We start from the raw sequence: 23,034 nt of genomic DNA, 5'->3' as shown, positions 1-23,034 counted from the left end.
ACTTCTCTTGTTCCAGATACTGTGTCTGCACTGAAACAACCTGAGACCACACTAGATTTTTGTGAACCACATCCCACAACCAACTCACACTGAACTGTAGTTAACTAGCACTCCTAATCCATTTTCTGAATGTTTAATCTCATGTCCCCCATTCTGTAACCAGTAGTTGGTCCTCTGTCCTCAAGGACAAGGCCTTACACATGTTTCAATAAAATTTCATTCTAAAATATTTGTAGGATTTGTCCCAACCTTCTAACTAAACTGAGATTTGTTTTGATATTATGATGATCTAATCCAATATAAAACTTTTTTTTAGATTTAATTTATTTATTTGAGAGAGAGAGCTCATGCTAGCATGAGCAGGGGAGTGGATGGTGGGGAGAGGCAGAGGGAGAAGCCAACTCCCTGCTGAGCAGGCACCCCAACACGGGGCTCTATCCCAGACCCTGGGATCAGGACCAGAGCTGAAGGCAGACGTTTAACTGACTGGGCCACCCAACACCTCTAAATTTTTTGTCTTCTGTTACCATATTCAGCATCCCATTAATGTGTTTAATGACATGATCCACAAGTCTAAATGTCACCTTTTTTAGTAAGGTCTTCTCTTAGTACTCTATTTAAAATTGACCCTTTTCTCTGATCTTTCTCTGCCTTTTTTCCCTCCACAGCATGCATAATCATCTAATATACCATATATTCTACCTATTTGTTTTGTTTATTATCTTTTTCTTCCTTTAGAATATAAGCTCCGTCAGGGTGGCAATTTTTGTTAGTTCTGTTCTCTGGTGGATCCCATATTTGTTGTATGGGTACGGTTGATTACATCATTGTCTTTATCCAGGTCAGTAAGAATGTTGAACATTGACAGGACCAAGGCTAGAATCCAGTACATTCTACTAGAGGTTGCTGTTGATCTTCTTGTCACTTCCAGATCTACTTAATGGTATTAGCATCCAGCCCAACATGTCTTCCCTTTATCCAGAAGGATATTGAATATTTGTTACATTTTTTGCTGAAAATCAGATATTTCATGTTGGTGGTAGCTCTCTCATCTATTAATCTGGCAATTCTTACCAAAAAAAGGAAGTGGGATTCATCTGACATAACTGATCACTTCCTCTTTCTAACTGCATACAAACCATCCTTTTGATAACCCATTTTAAACCCTACACAGGAAGAACAGGACATTAATCAATGACCTGCCCAAACCCAGTGATTCCCTGGAAGGGAGGTCCTTCCAGGTGTGAAGTCCCTCCAAGTGAGGCCCTCCTGGCTTTATTCACAGTGAGCATTGTGCTTGCTGGGAGTGGAAGCATTCAAATGATGGAGGCAGCTCCACTGAGCTAGAGGCTTAGGCTTAGATCCCATTTGTTGTATGACACTGGAATATCACATCCTTTGTTTTCCTGAGTCTCAGATTTTGCAGTCTATCAAGTAAAAATGGTGATATAATTTTCAAAAATATAGTGTGATACTTTATTGATTATTATTTATTTATATCCTTTTGGTTTCATGTCCAGTTGCTTCATGCAGACAATAAAGATCTGAGGTTTGGGATATGTTTAGTTTATTTCTATTGCTCTTTGATCTAAAGGATTTATATTTCTTTTCTCCATTTCCTTTTTTCCCATTCTTTCTGACACAGCTGTGGTTGAGGCCCTTGTCATCTCATCCCTGAATTATCACACTAGCATTCTAATGGGCTCCAGGACTCCTGTCTCTTGCTTCTTCATCTTAGATTCTTCAGTCAGGCTAATTTCCTGGAAGCCAGCTGCTCAAAATGTGGTCTGTGGAGTACAGCATCAGCATCTCCTCAGAGCTTGCTAGAAATGCAGATTCTCAGGCCCCACTCAAAATCTACTGAATGAGAAACTGCATGTCAACAAGATCTGTAGGTGATTCATACTCACATGGAAGTTTGGGAAGCACTGTCCTCTCTTCTGTTATGCCATTCTCCTACCAAGGGGCATCCATAAACTTCACATTGAACCATCCCTAAACTATCTCTGTCAGAAAGGTTCCATCTAATTTTCAGGGGAGATGTTTTTGACATGAAGATGCAAATGCCCACCTATACCATCTACTCATTGGTTCTGAGAATGATGAGCAAGTTTATCTAGATAACTTTGGAGCAGTAGTAAAAATTATTGAGAGTTAACTTGAGTTGAATCCTTCCAGTAAAAGTAAAGTATTTTTGTTTTTGATGAGTGAAAATCAAGGGAAGCACTTGGGAAGAATATGTGATGAGTTGTTTGGAAATGTTTTTGTGAGTTTGACCCTGTGACAGGAATTTTATATATTTAATTTAATCCTCACAATAATCCCATTTAGGTGGATGTTGTTATCCCCATTTTACATGTGAGGAAATGGAGAATCCAAAAGGTTAGGTTGTGCAGAGCCACAGTATTGGTTAGAATTCAGGCTATATACACCATAGTAACAAAAACAGTGGGAACTCAGTGGTTCAGGAAAGTGGCTCTATCTTGAGATGGGCAGATGACCCCAGGTGGGAAGGGCGGATGCTTTATGAGGTTACCCCACTTCCTTCTCCCGTGTTGCTTCATCATCTCCCAGGATGTCCACCTCCATGGGGTTGAAGCTGGTCCCTGCCCTTGGGAAGAGGGAAAGGGAAAGCGGAGAGCACATAATTATTTAATGAAAACGTAAGTTTTCAAAATATTGGAAGTGCTACCTGTCACTTGTACTCACGGTCTGTCAGTCAAAGCTTGGTCACATGGCCACACCCAGTTGCAAAAGAGGCAAAGAAATGTTGAAACCTGGGGAGTTATTAACTAAAAAGAAGAAGGGAGATTGGCTATGAGGGGAAAATTGCAGGCCTTGCCATAGGCACCAAGCTGATTAGTGGAAGAGCCGAGATTCAAACTCTATGACTACAACCTGTGATCTTTCACCACATTATACCACCATTTCTCATAGTTGACAGTCAGTAAATGTTTGTTGAACGGAGATAAATTGAGATATTACACATAAGCCTTCTGGTTATTTGAAAGTACTTCTTCCTTCTCTCTTGCCTCCCTGATTACCTAAGTGGCTCTGTGCTAAACTGTCACTATCTTTGACAATGTTACTTTTTAAAGCAGGAAACTGATTTTCATCTTCCTTCAAGAGACTTGTTATAATAAAATAATTCACCAGTCCTTAGAGCTACTATGGAACCATATGAAGTATGGTAATCGTTGTTAATGGTAATCATTTTTTTAATGATCAAATAACTGTCCCTTTTAAAGGAGGTATTTTGTTAGGAGAATGCCACTGCTCAAAATAGTTTTGATATTGTGTGTTGGCTGGTATATCAGTCAGCTCTTGCTCCAATGATGCTTCAGGACAACCACACCCAAATCTCAGAGGTGTGCAGTAATAAGCATTTAACCAATGGGTACATGGTTCTCCTGGGGGTCAGCTCTTTAGACTGGGGCTGGCTGGCCAGCGCTGCTCCAGGTGTCTCTCAGCCTCCTTCTGAGAGAGCAGCTTAGCGTGGACATGTTTTTATCTGGCAGTTAGCGGAAACATGAGCAAGTGAAGATATGAGAGGCTTCTCGAAGCCTTGGCAGAGAACCTATTAGGAAAGCAAGTTATATGGCCAAAACCATGGTCCAGGACCATGGGAAACACCTACACCTTAAGTAAGAGGAAATGTAGTCACATGGCAAACGGTATGAATAGCCTTGGTGAAGAGTTGGGGCCAACAAAGCAAATTATCATGGCTTTGCTTTTACTAAGTTATTTTGAATATTTATAATGAGGGTAAATCTTTATCTTTTGAGGGTAGCTTTGAATTTCTTTTTAGCAAAATAGCTAAATTTCTGAGTAAGTTTAGAGAATCAGTTTAGGTTTATCTTTGGGCAGAAAGGTAGCTGTTTAAGCATGTGACATAAAATAATGAAACATTTCTAGAAGAACCGGCCCAGGAATATGGCATTCAGTGGCCGAATAGTTGGGATAAATGTATAGCTTTCCAAAATGACCAGCTGATTGAAGGAATAACACTCATTTGGTTCTAAAATAATTTTTTAAAATAAACTTTATAGTTTGTAGTCACATGTCCCCACTTTGTCTCAAAATGGGAAGGGGAATGAATAGAGGGTCATCTCTGATATGCCCTTTGACCAGCCCTGGCAAAATATGCTTTGTGTGCAGATTCTCATCGCCAAGTCCCCTCTGGCTCCCTTCACCTCATTTGCCTACACCATTAAGAAGGAAGGCCTGGTTCTTCAAGGTAAGATCCTCGGATTAAACCATTTCTTTAAGCTGACTATGCCCAGTGCTGCCTATGGCTGGTGCGCTCCTGGTAGAAGCTACTTCGGAACAGAATCAAAGGCCAAGATGAATTTGCCAATGATATTTATCCTAATGAGATAAAAGAGATTGGCAGTTGTGGCAAGAACTTAACAGAAGGTGGAGGTAGGGCTGGGGGAGAACTGCTAAATTTCCTAACAGAGTGCAACAAAGACTGAGGGTTAAAGCACAGATCTAGGAACTGCCAACCCCCAGGCCTCTTCGCAGATCCTATGGAGGGAGGAAGTGGGCAGTAGGCCTCTGACACCAGTGTGGAGGACCTGACAAACCATTTGGTCTGGCCGCCTGTGGGGCACTTTGTCATGGCTCCGTGAGCATTACTTCCTCGGCCTCTTTCTGGTTACTCCATGTCCGGTCCCTTTACCCAAGTCCCAACTGGGAACCACGCCTTGCTGACCGGCTCTGGTGACAGGGGCCTGGGACTCAGGAGGAGTGGAGTTCTGACTCACCGTTGAGTGCCCCCACGCCACAACCTGGAACTCACTGATCTACAGGCCTGGTTCCCAATGCTGGATCTTCTGGTGATTGCAGAAAATAATGAACATGAGAGGTAAATTCGAACACCACTGAACTTAGCTCACAGAGCCAGATGTCCAAAGCTGCTTTGTAGGTTGGGAACGGTCCCCACAGAGGTGCTCAGATGCACATCTGTCCCCCACTGTCAGGCAGGAGGCCCTCCCCACAGAATGCACGGGGGAACATCTGGTCTGAAGCCCAGGGGAGCATATTGGCATTGCTGTCGATGGGAGGAATATCTGCCCTTTAGGATTTTGTAAGTTGAGTGCTTTTCCCAGGTTTATGAAACAGGGAGAGCCCTTACAATGTTCCCATGGAGACACACTGCATTGCAGAGATCTAGCAGGAATTCTGTGGGGTAGGCCGGAGGGTTCATGCTTTGGACCGAGGAACAGGCTGCAGCCTTCCCTTTCCTTCCCCTTCTAAAACGCCCGCTTCTTAATGGACCCGGAAAGCAGCTTGTTTGTTTGGTGCAGCTGAGCCCCACAGCAGGGACTCAGGTCCAGGGAAATTTGGGGTAAGAACTACTGACCTTTGGCTCTTAGCCTTTGACTTATGCTATCCAAGTTCCTTGGTAAATATTTTTTTTACAATTGCAAATATTGTTTTCTGACAAAGAAGCAGAGATTTTAAGACGAGATTAAGCAAAGCAAACAGCAGGCCCCTTTGTTACATACTCTCTAAGGGTGTATAACTAATAAGCAATCAGAAAGCTGAACTTTTATTTACCCAGGACACCGTGTGGCTTTTGGCTCTTCATTTTTAGAGCCTTTCTTAAAAGATTAGAAATCAACTAAGTAGCAAATTTAGATGAAGATTTTAAGAAATTCTATGGAAGACTACAAGGCAATTTCAGGAAGCAAAGAGGCAGTTCTGCCCAGATGGCTTGTATTGAGAGCCTTGATACAGTGCCTCTCTCTTGATCCCTGGGCCTTTTGGTAAATAGCATTTCTAAGCCTGACCTAATCTTTTAGGATACTTTTAGGATAATATTTGTGGGAACAAGATTCACAGAGTTGCCTCTCTGGCACTCATTGCTACGATCATGATTTGGACAGGAAATAGGAATTGTGGACAGAGAGTAGAGGCTAGAAATAAAATGAATTGGTAGAGGTTAAATATCTGCAAAGACTATTAGAAAAAGCCAGAAAACAAAGGAGAAGGTGGATTACTAAAGGAGGCTGACCTACAGCTGTGTGTCCAGGAAAGAGAAAAATTCAGGAAAGTGTCCGATGATGCAGGAACCCCGACCAGTAAATAAAAATGTCTGGGAGGCCACAGTGCCTCACCTGGTTGCTTTTGAAGCTTTTTCTCGACCCCACTCCCCCAGCTACACCTCCCTCTGTAAGGTTTTCTGGGGCGGCAGAACCCTTCTGCCCCTAGCAGGAACGCCACTGAATACAAACCTCTGGGCACTCCCTCCCCAATAGCTGTGTGCTCCCAAGACTTTGGGAAAACAAAAAGGAGCTCTGAACCTGAGAAAGATGACGATCCCTCCTTTAGTGGAGAGACCCCGTGGATTTCTGTTCCAGCTCTGGTGTGATCTTGAGAAAAATCTCTTGTCACCCTAGTTTTGTCAGCTTGAAAATGACAATGTTGACCTTGATTCAGCGCTTTGCAAACTGTGTTGCAACCCACTGGTGGGTCATGAAATGAAATTAATGAGTCACAACCAGAATTTTTAAAAATCAAATAGAGGAGAATAGAAAATATCAGATTACATCACACGTATTGCACTGTTTCATGAAATATTTCTTGTGTGACAGTGTGTGTTCGTTATGAATTTGTGTACATACAGTGCAAAATGTTTTTCTTACTTGGACTGTAGTCATTGGCCTGGGTGACCTCTAAAGGCCTTAACCCTTCAGCTTATCTGATTCTCCTAGGAGAGGGCGTACTTTTCATCACTTAGCTCAGCAGGGTTGTACCTTGAGATCTCCACACACCAGAATATAAAAGCTTATTTTTTCCCCCCACTCTTACCAGATGACTGAGCTAAACAAAACAAAACAAAACAAAACCCACCTACACAATTCCCCAGGTTTAAGGCAAAGAAACCTTTGATTCCTGGGTGATAACCTTGGAAAGATACCAACAGCCAAGGCCAAGAAGCTTTCCTTATGTGAGGGGTTGCTCTGGCATGATAGCCCCAAGTTGGCATGGAGGTTGGTGGGTACCTAGTACTGAGGAATTGGGTGGGGGGGAATGTAATCCATGTCTGAGGGGCAGAGAGACAGAGAGGGGAAGGGCTGGAAGAGGGAGGGCAGCTACCGACTACAAAAGAAACTGCCAGCCCAGCCCCTTGGGACTGGACATTCGGGATTTGTAATGGAGCCAGCCTGGAGTGGTAAGAAGAAACAATTCCTATAGGCTACCCTTTTTTCAGGGGGTTAGTGAATGTGGGAATGATCCCTCAGTGCCTTTTATCCCCTTAGCAAGTCCAAGACTCCTACCAGCCTGCTCACCAGGAGGTTTTATAATACCTGAAGTGCTCCTGTGTGCATAAGCAGAGGGTGGAAATAAAAGGTGAGGCCAAAATTCGATTTCCCAGCTCCACAGGCCATTCCCCTCAAGAGTTCTCAAGGATTAGGATGCTAAGAAGAGCCAGCAACTGGGGGCCTTATACCCTTCCTGCCCCTTTGTTCCCTGGGCTGGGAGGAACAATACGTCCGCAGGCCGGAGAGACTGAGGGGCCTGGTTAGAGATTTCTCAGGCTGCTTTTTGAAATACTTGAAGGAGCCAGTCCGTGCTATTGTTGTCGTAAAATAGAAAGCGGAACTATTTTCCTTTTGCAAAAAGAAAAAAAGAGAGAGAGAGAGAGAGAGAGAAAGGGAGAGAGAGAGAGAAAGAAAAAAAGAAAGAAAGAAAAGAAAAGAAAAGAAAAGAAAAAGTAAAAAGAAAACCCACCCTCCCGGCATTTTCAGGAAGCCGCCTGCTCAGGCCATTCCCATGGTCATGCTCTGCTATTTGTGTTTTCTTTGTCTATCCTGCACTTGTCGAGATCGTGGCCTCATGGTTGGGCTCAACACCCTGGAAATACTTGGCCCCAAAGGAGTGGAAGCTCACAGCCATCAGCTTCCTGATGGTTCAGGCTCTGAGACGGGCCAGGTCCCAGCAGAGGGAGAGACAGACCTTTTGTGCAACTGAGGTGGGAAAGGTGGAGGGTGTGGGGGTGGCTCCCATGAATCCTCTTCTCCTGCGCCCACTGGGTAGAAAAGCTGAGAGTTTTGGCCGGTTCAGAGTGAGGCTAAGGGGCGCGGGAACCTAGGGGAGAGGAAAAAGCAGGGGCTGGCTTTGGGAATCGGCCTTAATTATGGGCCCACAAAAACCACATGGCCGCAGAAGGGAAGGGAGCATTTACAGGGAACTCCAACTTGACCCGTGTTCTGCTCTTGTCGTGTTCTTTGTTTCCCCAACAAGCCCCAAATGTTGTGCCCCCGCAGAACACAGCTGGGACCTCTGGACCTCTGGGTCAGGCCAGAAATAAAGATTAAGATTCTGTAATTGAAAACAGCCAGGCTGTGTTGCTGATGCTGCAGGAGGCCCCGGGAAACCCCCAGGCCAGGCTCTCCCAGAGCCGGCCTGGCCTCCGTCCTGGTCTCATGGCCGTGGAGGCCTGTCGACTTGGTAAGGAAGCGGGGCTGGCCAGGGAGGGTGAAGAGGCCAAGTCAGCAGGGCCTCCTCCTTATTCACTCTTCCTTTGCCCTACTCTCTCCATTTCCTCGGAATCCAGGGAGCATTTAAAAAACAAAAGCCAGGTTGTTAAGGACATAAGATAATGGCTTAGTTTCTTGGTAGGACAGAATTGTGGTTTTTATGTTGTTTTTAAAAAATTAAAATTAGGTAGGACAGGTTGAATTTGGATTCTGGTGCTGTCCTTTGTTAGTTTAAGCCTGAATGAGCAGCATAAACCTTGGGATAGGGCTGGGGAACCTCAAGGGGAGCCCAGGGCACCCTGAGATGGGTCCAGAGAAGACTCTGCAAATGAAGCTAGTTTCCTGTTTTTCCAGCCACCTAATATAGGGACTCAGAAGAAACCAGAAAACAAGGAAACAATGATTTTTCTTAAGAGCTGGAAAGCTATGCACCTCATCTTTCTTGTAAAATCAAGAATGGTTGTTTGATCGCCTTTTGAAGCTTATTGGGAGAGGCATTAATCTCCTCTATTTGTTCCCTTGTCACAGAGTTGGGTTAGATTCTCCCATCCCATTTTCTTAGTCACTGAGCCAAATGGATGATTTATTGAAAAATTCTTTTCCCCCAAATACTACCATCTAAGTTCATCAGATTTCAGTTGGAATTAGTAACCCATATAAATGTTTTCTGCCTGGTAGACTCAATGTGACCCAGAAGATTCTCAATCCATTTCCATCCAGGTATGGAGGTCTCCTTCATAAATACAACCCACACACCTGGCATAGCCTGGCATTCTTGTGGGAGCCTGGGCAAAGAGCCCTGGGATTCAGTGGAGCAGAGAGAGTGAACTCCTCTCCCAGAGGTCACAGACAAGAGGGCAGAGCAGGTCTGTCACGTTGTCTCTTGGCTGCCAGGTGCCCCTGCAGCCTCAGAAAGCTGGGGCAGGCCAAGGCCTTGACCTCTGTGGTTCCTGCCTACCTGTCAGGGAGGAGTTTTCCGGGGAAAATGAGGAAGGATGCCCCTCTGCCAGTTCTCTCCTCTTTTTTGACATTTATTTCACATTCCCTGCGTCCATGATATCTCCTCACACCAACCTTCTGCTTTGTTTACTTCTTTTATTCTGGCTATCAGCTTCAAAGAGAGATTTTGTTTTCAGTGTGAAAAAAAAAAAATTTAAATACAGAACAGGACAGAAAATAATAAAACCCATGACTTGAACACCCAGAATTAGCAAATGTTCAAATTTTGTCACATTTGCTTCAGGTCTTTTTTTATTATAGGTATAAAACTTGACAAAATAAAAAACTCCTTTGTACCTGTCCCAGTCCTTCCTTCCCTGCCTCACACTCCTCCACAGAAGTAAAAATTCTCCAGGGTTTTGTATACATCCTTCTCGTCATGCTGAAGAACTTTTCTACATGTGAATCCACACATAATATTATGATTTGTTTTGAGTGCTTTCCAAGTTTGCATAAATGGTTTATTATACACATCATTCCACAACTCGCTTTTGTCACTTCACGTTGTGTTTTTACAATTTATCCACACTGATACACATAGTGTATCATAGTGAACATTCTTTCACTTTAATGAGGTATCCATATTCATTGTATGAATATACCATATTATCCATTCCCCTGTTGATGGAAACTTCAGTCATTTGTTAACTTAGTGAATTCTGTTGCACGTGCTACTTGGTATGCTGGTATGAGAGTTTCTGTAGGTATATAGAAAAAGTGGAATGACTGCTCAGAGGGTATGCACATTTTAATCTTTACTATATATTCCCAAGTTGCTTTCCAAGGACGTTTACCAATTTAAACTTCCTCTGGAGGTAGTGGACCAATTTCTACACAGCTGTGTGTAATTATAAGTTTGTTGTCATGTTTCCATGGGCAGTCTTCTTTGTATTCTTTATAGATGCCTCTTTTATCTCTGCCATTGGGGTATAATCTTTCCATAGTCTCTAGAGGGATCTTCTGCACAACACATGTGCTTTATGCATATACTAAGATGATTAGTTGACAAAAATTACTTTAATTCCTCCCAAAGTTAGCTATATACACTTCCAAGAATGAGAGATTTTAGTTTTGTCCATCACCCTTATTTTCAGGTCAGCAGACTGAGTTCCAGAAAGGCAAAGTGGTGTTCACTGCCTCAAAATTATGTTTGTAGCCCTTTTTAGGCACTCAGGGCTCCTAAGATTTTATTAAATCAGAAATGGGTTTGGATCCTCTCATCCTCCATCACGGAAGCCCCTCTGGTAACTCATTTCTCAGGCTTCATGAGCCTCTGTTGGGATATACCAGTTCTGTCCTGAATCTTGAATCTTGAAATCCTAAGCTAGGATGGATCAGTCACACTAATGTAATCAATCCCTCAAGAAAGTTCTTGAGGTGGGTTGTAAGTTTGGCTGGGTGGAATCACAATCTAAATTAACAGTGGCACACAAAGTAGAGGTTTCCTGCTTTCTCACATAGCACTGCAGAGGAATACAGTCCAGAGCTAGTATAGCAGCTCATCCCATGTGTTTGTCCAAGGACCCAGGCTCTTAGCTTGTTGCCCCATCACACCTAGGATGTTGCCCTTGTTGTCATGGTCCACAATGGCTCAGCATCATGACCTCCATCCAGAATTTGTAGCAGAGTTTGTATGGGGTAGAGAATGGAGGAAAGGGCATCCTCCTTCTTTTAAGATATTAACCAGAAGTTACACACACTATTTCTACTTTAATCATATTGGCCAATTTGTAGATGTATGGGAAGAAGGACTGGAAAATGCAGTTGTTTATCCGGGTGTCCATGTTCCCAGCTAAGTTTTGGGAGTTTTACCATGGGAGAGAAGGAGAGATGAATATTCAGTGACACATCCCTTTCAGAGGAGCACTGTTGCAGAGATTAGACCCCAGGGTGCAGTAGTACAGACCCTAGGGTTGGGCTCTTAGCATGTTGAAATGCAACATAAGTATTGTATTGTAAATATTGTATGTTAAAAATGCCATCAGTACCCTTTTTGGTAGAGTCTAGAGCAGAGAAGTAGGGTATCACAATCAGTAATGCCATCAATGATCAGCACCAAAAATCTTGGTCCCCCACCATAACAGAATCTCTGTCAAGCCGAAACTTTAGTATGTGTTCTGCTATTATACACTATGCAAGAAAGATACTTGAACAAGAGCTACTTGTGCTTATAGCACAAAGCAGGGTATGACTTTTGGTCCAAAGTCATAGACTAAACACATTTTTCCCCCAAAATGTTTTTTCCTGTCTCCACATTTTTTTAAACATGGAACAAAATGTCAGTTGGAATAAGGTTATAGAAAAAAACTTTATTCCAAGGCCTGGACTATAGTTAGACTGGATCCACACTCTTTTAGAACCTGGAAGCCATTTGGCTATCTTTGCAGAGCTAACAATTTGCATTTGTGAAAATGCCCAGGTAATAATACTAAAAGATGTTAAATCAATTCAGGTTGTTGATTTTCTTTGAAAACTTCTTCCAAGAGGACTTGGTGTTCTTTCTGGAATATGACTTAAGCTCCATTTCAGTGACTTCAGTTCAGCAGGTATTTGTTGAGGTATCTACAGTTTGTAAACCATGGTGTTCAGAGGATATAAGCCTGGAAAAAAAAAAATGGTCCCTCTCTTTTAGTAGCTCAAAATCTAGTTAGCTCAAAAACAAAATAAGTTTGATCAAAGGCAAACTGTGACACCTATTATTGAGGTTCAAATAATGTGATATGGATAAAGGAAATAGAATCATTTCAAATGGATGACTGAGGAAGTTCCTGAGAGTGTGCATGGGGGAGAGGGGCTTGAATTGGACGTCAGCCCCTGATTGTCTCTTGATAGAGGCCAGTTTCTTTCCCTGTTTGAGGATAGATTTGGGAACCCTGGGGAATACTGATTAGTGCCATGTGACTAATGTTGAATCATGCTGACTAATGTGTTCTAATGGATTGATTCAATAATAAAGGGAATGTTGAGAGTCAAGAGTTCAGATCCTGTATTTCACCATGTGAAATGTAAATCCCTTAGCCTTAGTACTTCATTTTTTGATCAATTAAAATGTGCTCATTATGAGAATCTAACAAGTCACCTTGACTAGAAAGTGTTTTCCAAACCTCAGGGATAACAGAAATGCTTAACAACAACTCCCAGGACAGGCTTGTGCAACCATGGGTTATTCAGCGTACATAGAGAATCGGAACATCCATCACATGCTGCTCCCCAGCCATGCGAAACTTCTGCTTCCTCACACATGCCACAAGAGCTGACAAACAGTACTCTGCCCTCACAAAAACTGACAAATAGAGGAGCTTTTGAAAAATCTTCCTATCTACCTACTGGGGCGGCTGTGTTTTTCTCCAACAAATGTTGCCACAGAACTAAGAGATTGCATTGCACACACAGCTTTTTCTCTCTTTTGACATCTCCCCAGCTAGACTGCTTGAGAACCTGGCCTTCCGTGTCCAGATGTTTACTGAATTCTGAAGGCCCCCCAAAGGGCCCAAGTTCTTTTGTTGCCCTCCAAATCACTTCCCACAGAGACTGACCGATGTCCTGAAGGAGCCCTTCAATAGGGAGGATAAATGGAGGCAGATGAAGACATGACCCCCTGAGGCTCACCCACGTCCACGCTAACAAAGGGTCTGAGGCACAACCTTGTAAGGAGCATTTTGGTCAGCAGCGTCCCTTCAAGAGGCCACGTCTCCCCCACAGGGCTGCTTTCAATGGCTACCATCACAGTGGAAGTACTGGGCATTTGTTAAGGGCTGAGGTTTGCTAGGTGCAGCACAAAACATCTAAATCATGGTCCCCTGTCTTTGTGAGGGCTTCCTGGCTACAGATGGCAGCTGGCTTTCTCAGGGGAAACGTGGAGCTAGTGGAGGAAGCCAAAGAGGGGCTCCCACCTCTCTGGATGACCTCTTCCCACCCAGCCCAGAAAGAGCTTTTGTCTGTAGCCATCAGTGGTCAAGCTGGGGCTGCGGGACCTTACCCCACACCTATGCTGTATTTCTGGGTGTCTCTGGTTTGTGAGGCTGCTGGCTCCCTAGGTAATAGAAAGGTATGTACGTGTGCAAGGGGACTACAGCTGGAAGGAAAGTTTTATTTAGACTGTTAGTGAGAAGTTAGTACATTTCATGATGACACTTTTTTTTTCAAACTTATTTTCTCTCCCTCTTTTTTTTTTTTTTTTTCTCTCCTTTAGGCCAACAGAAGCCATAGGGACACTATGACCATTGTCTAGAGCTGCTGGGGGCACAATTTGTGAAATGAAACAGGATGGTGCTGCTTGGAAGAAGGAAACGGAAGCCAACATAATGGGGATTAATTAGTTGATTGATGTTGAGATGGTAACAGATTTGCCCCCACACCATTGAGCCAGCCATCTCAGACCTAGCAGGGAAGGTGAGGATGAAGAAGCCTTTGTTCAGGTCTGTAGATGCGTGGGGCTGAAGGCTTTGCCGCCATGGGATGTCAACAGCCATAATAATAATAATTTGCACTTATATAGCACCTTTCAACCAGGCACCTCAAAGCGGTTTAGCCACGTTAATTAATTAAAGCCCACAATCCCCCTGGGGAGAGGAGGAGGATGACTAACAGGATTTGTAATTACAGGAGGGAACATTTCCGAATAAAGTATTGTCCACCATATAAAAAGAGTGGGTGTAAAGGAATTGGGGTCTCCACAGAGTAACTGATTTCAGAAATTAAATCATGGAAAGATGGGGAGGCTGGGGGCGGGCATGGGTGTGGGGGTCTGCTCCTGTGTCAGAGGGAGGTCGATGGGCTCAGAATTCACTGGCAGGTTCGGATCCAGCTGAGAAGCGGAACATGTATGGTATTAGTGGCATTTGGAAGGTCCTTAGTAGCACGGCTATTGTGGTGTAAATTCAAGTTTCACTAGTATATTGTGTATAGCCCTGCAGAACAAAGAGTGAGATTCATGCAGTATTTAATAAAGGATGAAATGATTTCTTTAGATTTAAAGCCCAAAGCTGGGCCAATTAGCAAATAAACCAATTGGTGACCCATAGGGTAATTTAGTTGTTTCCAGCAGAACACCCAGCCTACGCCCTCCTACTGCCATGAAGTTTCCAACCAAAGCCTTAAGACTGGGTTCAGAGCAAGGCCTGGGGGCTTCAGCTCCTTCAAAGACAGGCATCAAATCTTCCCGGCCTTTGGCATGGGGACCTGCTCCCCGTCCAGAGGTTTTTAAATGCTTTGGAGGCTACGGTCAGGTCGTATCCTATCTCATGTTTCCTGTGCCCGGCAGTGCCCAGCAGAATGCTGCGCACAAAGTAGGTACGGATCAGTGAAGAGTGAGTGAATGCCTAAGTCTTTGAACAACTCAGTATTTGTTGAGCACATACCAAATGCTGTGGTGCAGCTCACAAAAACAGGATATATGCGTCCCATCCTCGAGAACTGTACTGTGAGGAATGGAAAAGACTCATATACTACTAACTATAATATAAAACAGAATAAAATAAAATGACATGATAGATGTGCATCCAAGCCACATGCTGCAAGGACAGAGCAGGAACATTTTATCCAGCTGGAGTGAATCAGGGAAGGTATTCCTGGAGAGCAAACAACATGCTGGGCATTGGAAGGCAGGAAGGGTTTTGGTAGACCTGGAAGAGGTCGGGGAGGCAGACTTTCCAGACTGTGGTCATTTGTCTCCCTCAGAGTGAGATGCATTTTGGGAACTTGTGGTCTCCAATAGAACATTTGTGAAAACCAAGCTGAGTTTTTGTGGCTGAATAAATGTACATTTCCTATGAGTTCTTACTACATGAATTGACTAATTTCAAACATCTCAAGGGACTATTTGAGAAGTTGAGAAAGATGTTTTATTCTCTGTATCTCTTAATTTGGTCTCTCTCCACTTTCACTGCCCACCAAGAGAGAAAAGCTAAACAGTTCACACACTAAAACAGGGCAATCGGCAGTGTCTGAGAAAGGTACAAGGAAGACATCTCCCAATCCCAAATGGCACGGATTAGACGTCTTCCTCGTTGAGCCTATTTTTTTGACCCCAGGAAACCTTAAGACGGTGCTCTACACCCGGTGACTGGCAAATCAATCCCGGCACTCTCCCGCTCCAAGTTCCAACAGGGCTTTTCACCACACACCACGCTGCCAGGACAGGACCTACGTGCTGTTTTTGCATCTTGCCAGTATTTATTAAGTGTTGCTGCATGTCTGAGACACACTACATATGTGTGAGCTTACCTAATCCTAACAGTCTCACAGTAGGACTTCGCAGTATTCCTCCTGCGTGGATGAGCAACAAGGCAGAAGTCCAGTCTCTTGCTAGAAAGTGATGGAAGGTGGATTTGAACCCACTCAGTCTTGCTTCTTCCTCTCTCACCCCTCACCCATGTCGTATTTCTGTTCACATCTGTTACAACTTCTCCTCGTCATCGTCAATTCACTGAAGTACTCAGCACAATACCATGCACATAATAGGACCACCATGAATGTTTTCCAAAGAATCACCAGCAGCAATACTAGTGGTTTGATCTTGCACTGGGAGGAGTGGCTGCAGAAAGCCTGAGCAGCGGTGCTGAGAGTTTGGTAGAGACTCCATCACTACCTCCTTCTCTTTCCACCATGATTAAAGATTAGGAGACGGGCTCCGGAAAGTTGCCCCAGGAAATGTTCACAAGAAAGAAGACACAGGTGGTATTCATGAGCTGAGAAGCTGCCAAACTTGTACCTCCCGTGAGAGGCTAGGGAGGTATCTTGTATTGACCTTGGATGCAACTCACTGATTTTTTTTTTCCTATGTGTGTGTGTACATATACATTTATATATCAGAGTCCAACTTTGCTTCCATAACTGTGCTAACCTCCGAGCAGCAGTCCTAGTGAGGATTCCGAAGTGGCCCCTATCAGCCCACAGAGTAAACATTTCTGGAACCCAGAAGTGCTGAATTCTATGCATTGGGTCTTGTATGTTGTGAGCAAGGTTACTGCTCAGGGACAGGACTTAAAAGATTATCTGGCAAAATCAGGAGTGCCAAATGAGAACTCTGGAGCTGAGGAATGAGGATTAGGTAAGGGGGAAGCGGGGAATGAAAGCAAGAGGAAGTACAAAAATATCAGATTCTGACCTTAAAAGTGTGGTCTTAGAGCCATTTGGGAGTGTCATTTTTTTCTGAGCTTTGGTTTCAGTATTGTTGACATCGCTTTTTGTCCTATGGCTGTGAAAGGGCTTTCTTTATTCTACTGCAGAATTCAACAGAGACCTCTTTTGCTCAAATGGAAGGAGGGAGCCCATCGCAATCCTTAAAAGAGTATCTTAAGCGTGAGAGAGAGCACACTGCCTACCTCTCTGAATTTCAGTGAGCACAGTGTTCAGATGGAGCACAAGTTCTCCAGAACTCCAAAAGATCTGGGAAGAGAGTCGACCAGTCAGCAGTGGGCATAACTCAGGGCAGGCTTGGTTTTGCTACCTAAACAAATAACCCCCAAAATCTTAATGACTTAAAGTCTGCCTGTCTGAGAGACTCTCCCGGGATGTTGTCCTCCATGTGATGACTCAGGACTCCATTTTAGTGTCCACAGGCACTTCTACAGTTCCACAGGAGGGGAAGAGAGAGAAGCGTCACGCATCCACACCCAGCTCCAAGGAGGTGGGAAACACAAACCTCCCTGAATTTGGAAGGGAAGGAGAACTAGATATTAGTGAACACTTGTAATGTCTGCCACATAATGCTGTAGCCAGTGAGCTGGCACTTATCTCCTTCTTTCATACTCATGCCTTGCACATAACTTTCCCTTGGATCACCCAGTGTATATTGAAGACTTACCGGCTGGTATTGGGGAAAGAAGACCAAATACTTTTATAGCCCATTTTAGTCTACAGGCAACCATTTTGAAAGAGAGGAGTAGCCACGGAAAACCAGTTAACTCTGGATACTTTTCCCTTGGAGCTATCAGACACTAATAACTCTAGGAAAGGATAAGGGGTTAAAGGGAGCCATGGCCTGATTTCAACAATACATTATGAATAATACTAATTTTGAGTTGCCCATAACTATCATGCTTTGTATGAAAGGGCTTCTGGAAACGTGCCCTTTCTCCTCCATTCCTCCCCTTATTACCAGACATGATTCAAATTCCCTCTAAGCCCTGTGACTTTTCCAGAAAGCAGCTCTCCCAGCAGAGAGAGAGAGAAAGAAAGAGAGAGAGGAGGGGGAAAAAAAAACTTTCCCTTATTATTCTTCCAATAATGAATTCCTGCTCTGAGTGGGCTGTTTCCATGTGTTTTCAGTCAAGTGCTGATGGCAGCCTTGCCGGGGGACATTTCCAACAGGCTGTGGACATAATAGATGAGGTCTCATATTGACAAGAGCTGCTCTCAGTTTTCCTTCCAGTTTAGCCCTCCTAAGCCCTGAAATTGGAGATGAGAAATGATTCACGAGATCCCACTGGTGAACCAACATGGCTGCCACACCTCTTTGCTCCTTTTAACTAGGTAAGAAGTCATGGTTTTAAAGCTTCCCTCTAAGAGATTTGTAGACCTGGATCTTAGTAACTTAAAAAGGACTTAGCTTTCTCAGACCAGCCCACTTTTTGTAGATGCCAAGACCTCCTTTCTTCAGGATTCAAACATTGTCTTAGCCTACCCTGACATCATAAGAACAAAGAGAGAACTTAGGACACACTATTTCCTGCCTAAAACCTGATCTCAAGTACACAAGATGCTTCCAAGTAAGCAATGGCAGTAGCCGGGTTTGCTAAGGGAACCAGCCTACTCATTCTCCCCAAAGCAAATGTCTTCAGATAATTCCTTGTCAGCTTACCTACACGGAACTGGTACAAATTATTAGTTATAGTTGGGCTCTCTTCATTGAGAAGAGTCTTAGTTACTTCGGGTAAAAAGGAACAGGTATTTTTAAGGATGTAAGTGGCCTGGAATTGGAAAGCCTTTCGGAGCAGAGGCAGCCCTGGGGATTTATTACCTCAGAGTCTCTGAGTCTCTGCTTCCCTCTGCATTTCTGCCTGAGGTACTCATGTCCCAGCAGACATGTCCTATAGACTGCAGTTTCTGCTTACTCAAAACTTCAGCTTGCATGTGGCTCATCCTCAGCTCTTGAGCTCCTCCTTATATACCTCAGCCTTTCAACTTCAGTTCCCATTGGCTTTTTTCCATGGTATTCTTAGTTAAAATTCCTAAGAGACAATCTCATTGGCTCAGGCCCGTCTTATTGTTCTGTCTCAGATAACATCATTGGTCACTAGCCAGCCAGTCAGCTGTGGGCTGAGGGATGAGCTGCAAGCATGGGGCAAAGTAGCTTCCTTTAGAGGGTCTGTGAGGGAATGAGGAGGGGATGGGCCCTGGTGGGCTCTTTGAACCCTTAATGGGATTGCTGCAAAGATACTCATTCTCTCTTGCTTCTTCCTCCCCCCATCTCATCACCGTAGGTCTGATCTCCAGCCACAGCCCGGGCTCCCATTCCCACCATGAGACCCAAGTACCTTTCCTCTTTCTCCTAATCTTTGGAGCAGTTTTCCTTTCCCCAAAATCAAACATCAGCAGAAGCATAAGAAACTTCCATCAAGGGACCCAGAGGGAGCAGAGCAGGAAGATAGTCTGGCTCTGCTAATCCCCCAGAGCTTTTTCTGACCCTTGCAAGGATCCCTAGTTCCCATCTCAGACCCTTGCATTTCCCCAGGCCGCCACCCTCAGGCCTCATGGGGCCCTGGTCCCAGAGTCTTGAATATCAAGTCCAAAGCAATTTACTTTCAAAATATGGTTTAAAACACAAGTGAAGGAGTCTGTGTAGATAAGGTCTTTGCCAATCGTGTTCTCCCAGTATGCCCAAAGCTCTTCATTGGCAGTTTTCACAAATCTCCCTGGTATTTTTAGAGGACTGGTCGTGTGTGGTGTTGCTCTGTTTCACCTGAGTCAGAGAAATTATGCTTCGTCTGAATTCACACTTCAAGGAGAGGACTGGGGGAGAATTGAATTATGATACTGGGCTTTGCCCTTTACTCATTAGAGACCATTGCCTTTATACCTCGTCAGCTGGTTAAAAGGCCAACCCCAAACACCTACATTCAAATGTCAGCATCTCTGTATTCTTTTCAGTCGACGTGAGGCTAGAAGTGAATCAGAGGCAAGTCTAAACAACCCTGGATTTCCCTGCCCTTTCCTGAGCTGTGGGTATGTCAGTGTTGATTAAATCATTCATCAAACCTTGTTCAAACTTTTATCTAGTGACTAAAATTGCAGTTTCCCTAGGAGCCTATGATGGTGGGGAAGGTAGTTCTGATGGCGTTTCTAAACCTGCTGCTGTGGGATTCTAGAGCCAGTTCTTCTGGATGAGTTCCAGATCTCTGCCCATTCCATTTAAGATCTGAGGTTGAAATCTATTGCCGTTGTCTGTCCCCTGGGATCTGAAAACCCATCTGGGGTTTGTCTCTCTCTCCAACACCACTGTCCAACTCCACAGGCATTACCACTCTAACAGCTTGAAAACTGATGCAGAGATGGAGCAGAAGCCAGTTTGGCTTTCTCCCAGTCTTCTAGGCCCTTCTGGGGTTAATCAGCAACCACCTATCTTTATGTTAATAGTATAAGCCTCTCTAACCAGAACACCTGGAGGAAACCCATAGGAAGCCTTAGGATGAAGCCAATTTTACAGTGATTATTCTGACCATCACTGTTTAAGCTGGACTCAGACTGTCCAGGAAAAAAACGGGCTTGCTAAAACCAGCCAACTAGCTGGACGAACCTGTGGCTTTCAATGTTCCTTAAGCCACTTTAGGTTTTACTAATATTTTCCATGTCCACATCTCAGCTTCAGAGTCTCCTTATGCTGTGCACTCAGGCAGCATCTCCCTATTTCAGGTACACGGGGCTTAGTGAAATGTCCTGAGTGCATCTCACTGATGCAATTCTTTGGTGGCATCTTCCCACACTCTCCCCACCCTCCCAGCCCATCCCAATGGTTGTGTTTACACCACTGGGGAAATAGCAGACTTTCTTAACTGGGATTGCTGATGACTTCTCTTAGTAACTAGCCCAAATGGCTTTGGGTGTCAGGTGATTAGTCTGTGCAGGGGGAAAGGGCTGAGGGCTGAGGAGGTGGAAGGGTAGGTGGGGGACACATGAAAAATAGTTTCCTGCTGTATTCGTCTGCTACGGCTGTCATCGCAGAATAGCTTAAAGAACAGAAATCTATTTTCTCACAGTTCTGGAGACTGGAAGTCTAAGATCAAGGTGTCAGTTTGGTTTCTCCCAAGGCCTCTCTCCTTGATTTGCAGACGGGCCCCTTCTCACTGTGTCCTCACATGGTCCTTTATATGTGTGCACTCCGAGTGTCTCTTCCTCTTCTTATGACACCAGTCTTCTTGGATTAGGATCCTGTTCTTACGACTGCATTTAACCCTAATTGCCTCCCTTTAAAGGCCTGCCTCTAAGCACAGTCATATTGGGGGTTAAGACTTCAACATATGAATTTGGTGGTGGTAGCGGAGCGGCGGCGGGGAGGGGGGGAGGGGCCACAGTTCAGTCCATAACAGCTGCCATAAATTTTCCTCAACAGATAATCTCCCATCCTCTGACGCTGCCCATCTGAGTGGGAGAAGAGTAGATACTGGTCAAGAAATGGCAGATGGGACTCTGTACAGTCAGTTTGAGAATGGCTAAGCTAGGGAGGGAGTGTGGCTGAGATAGGCAGAGCGAAAAGATGGACGTTTGGATACATGAAGAGATGGTTGGATGGATAGACAGATGGATGAATATATGACTTAGGTAGTGCGTCGATGCCACCAGGGCTGACATTACATTCTACTTCTTTGGGGGTATAAATTTTTACAGTGCAGGGGTTGCAATCTCAAATGCTCACATTAGGTAACAGAGCTGCAAAAAGAGGCCAGGTGCAATAATAGGGAGTAGTAGGGAATGTGACAAACTGGCAAGAGTGTGCCCTGCCTACGGGGCCATGTATACTCAGTTCCAGCCAGTTACTACTTTGTGGGATGCTAGCCTAATGTTGCCAATATGTCTGATTTTTCAAGAGAACAAGAAATCTTGATTTTCTGATGAAATCTTTCTTTAGATAAATTTTTAAATTATGGCAATTAATTCAAAAATTGTAAAATACTGGATGGGCCAAATCAGCACATTTACAGTCTGAGTGAACCCTGGAGGCTGCCAGATTTCCACTCTTGGACTACTTACTGGGAAGACATCTGTACTGTCCTCACATGAGGATGTAGGTGTTTAAGAGCTCCAGCTCATGAGTACGCTGCCTGGGTTCATATTCCAGCCCACTACCTACTGGCTTTGCAATCTTGAACAAGTTATGCATGTAACTCAGAGTTGCTGTAATGATAAAATTAGTTAATACATGTAGGTGCCTACAACAATACCTGCTGCCTAGTAAGAAAGCAGTAACAGAGCCAGCATTATTAGGTAGGGTCACCAAATCTTTTGGTTTCCTCATCTGGAAAATGGGGACAACACGTGCCTTACCTATCCCCCAAAGGAAAAGAAGAATAGGTATGAAAGGGCTTACAAATGTGAGCACATTGCTAAGAAGTACACCATGCACTTCTTTTGTTAACTGTACCTATAAGTGAGGTTCAGCCTTGCCCAATGCTGGGCTGGGAATCCCTATGAAGAAGAGAATAGCGTTAACTAGAACCAGTCCTTTTCTCTTCCAAGGGTTATTTGGCTGTTTTGCTATTTGTAGCATTTGGTGAGTTTTTCTTTTATTATTATAAAAAGTTGAAACATACAGAAAAGTAGAGAAAATAGCATACTGAACACCCAAGTACCCTTATCTAGATTTAATAATTGTTACCATTGGCCATATTCGTTTCATCCTGGTGAGTGTTCCTTTCAGGGGTGGAATGCAGCAGTACGGAAATGGGAATGGACTGAGGCATCATGGTACTGAATGGGAGAGATGGGGGAGCGAGTGGGCTTTACCTACCTCAAGGATACCTTATTCTTGCAAGAAAGCAAGACCCCGTCAGATGTAGATGGTTCCCTTTTGGATGGGACCCTGAAAAGGGACTTTTGTGCAGGATCCTTTGCTATAGATCATACATTGTTACCACCTTAAAGTGATATAAACTGGGACACGAATTCTTTTATTATTTATAAGGCTTTCACTTATTGTTATTTCTAAGGTTTTAATTTTCTGCAAACAAGAAAACAAGAACGTGTTCTTGTATTGCTCACGAAATTGAAAATTAAAAATTTTTAGAGACTTTCCATGTGGAAATGTCTCTGTCATAAAGAATTCAGGAGTTGAAACTGTGGTAGATCTGAGTGAAGCCCAGTAAAATCTCAGTGATAAAAAGAAATGTTGATCGCTAAAAATGAAAGGTTTTAGGAGCAGAAACACTCAGATTCAAAGAAAGTATAGGCCAATTATAGAGGGTCCTTTCTGTTAAAGCATTTAAAAGAGTCTCTAAGACATATTGCCCCATTTCTCAGCATTAGCTTTTACTGCATTTGAATGCAAAGGCTTCCCCCTGTGGAAAGGATGTCTTACAAATGTGAAAGCAACTAAACTTTGCTTTAAAAT

General features: G+C 43.9%; 1 protein-coding gene across 1 annotated transcript in view; it reads left to right on the top strand.

Moving 5' to 3' along the window:
* The window catches only part of RAD51B (RAD51 paralog B), a 565,004-nt gene extending 551,240 nt beyond the window's left edge, over nucleotides 1-13,764 (top strand). The window contains exons 10-11 of the mRNA XM_021679523.1: nucleotides 4,159-4,237; nucleotides 13,681-13,764. Coding sequence (XP_021535198.1) covers nucleotides 4,159-4,237; nucleotides 13,681-13,697 — 96 coding nt within the window. The 3' untranslated portion in view covers nucleotides 13,698-13,764. The remainder of the gene's footprint in view (nucleotides 1-4,158; nucleotides 4,238-13,680) is intronic.
* Nucleotides 13,765-23,034: the final 9,270 nt, after the last annotated feature.

The sequence above is a fragment of the Neomonachus schauinslandi genome, chromosome 9 (genome assembly GCF_002201575.2).
Source record: "Neomonachus schauinslandi chromosome 9, ASM220157v2, whole genome shotgun sequence".
Lineage (NCBI taxonomy): Eukaryota > Metazoa > Chordata > Mammalia > Carnivora > Phocidae > Neomonachus > Neomonachus schauinslandi.
The sequence above is the reverse complement of the archived record's forward strand: the minus strand, read 5'-3'. Positions and strand labels throughout refer to the sequence as shown.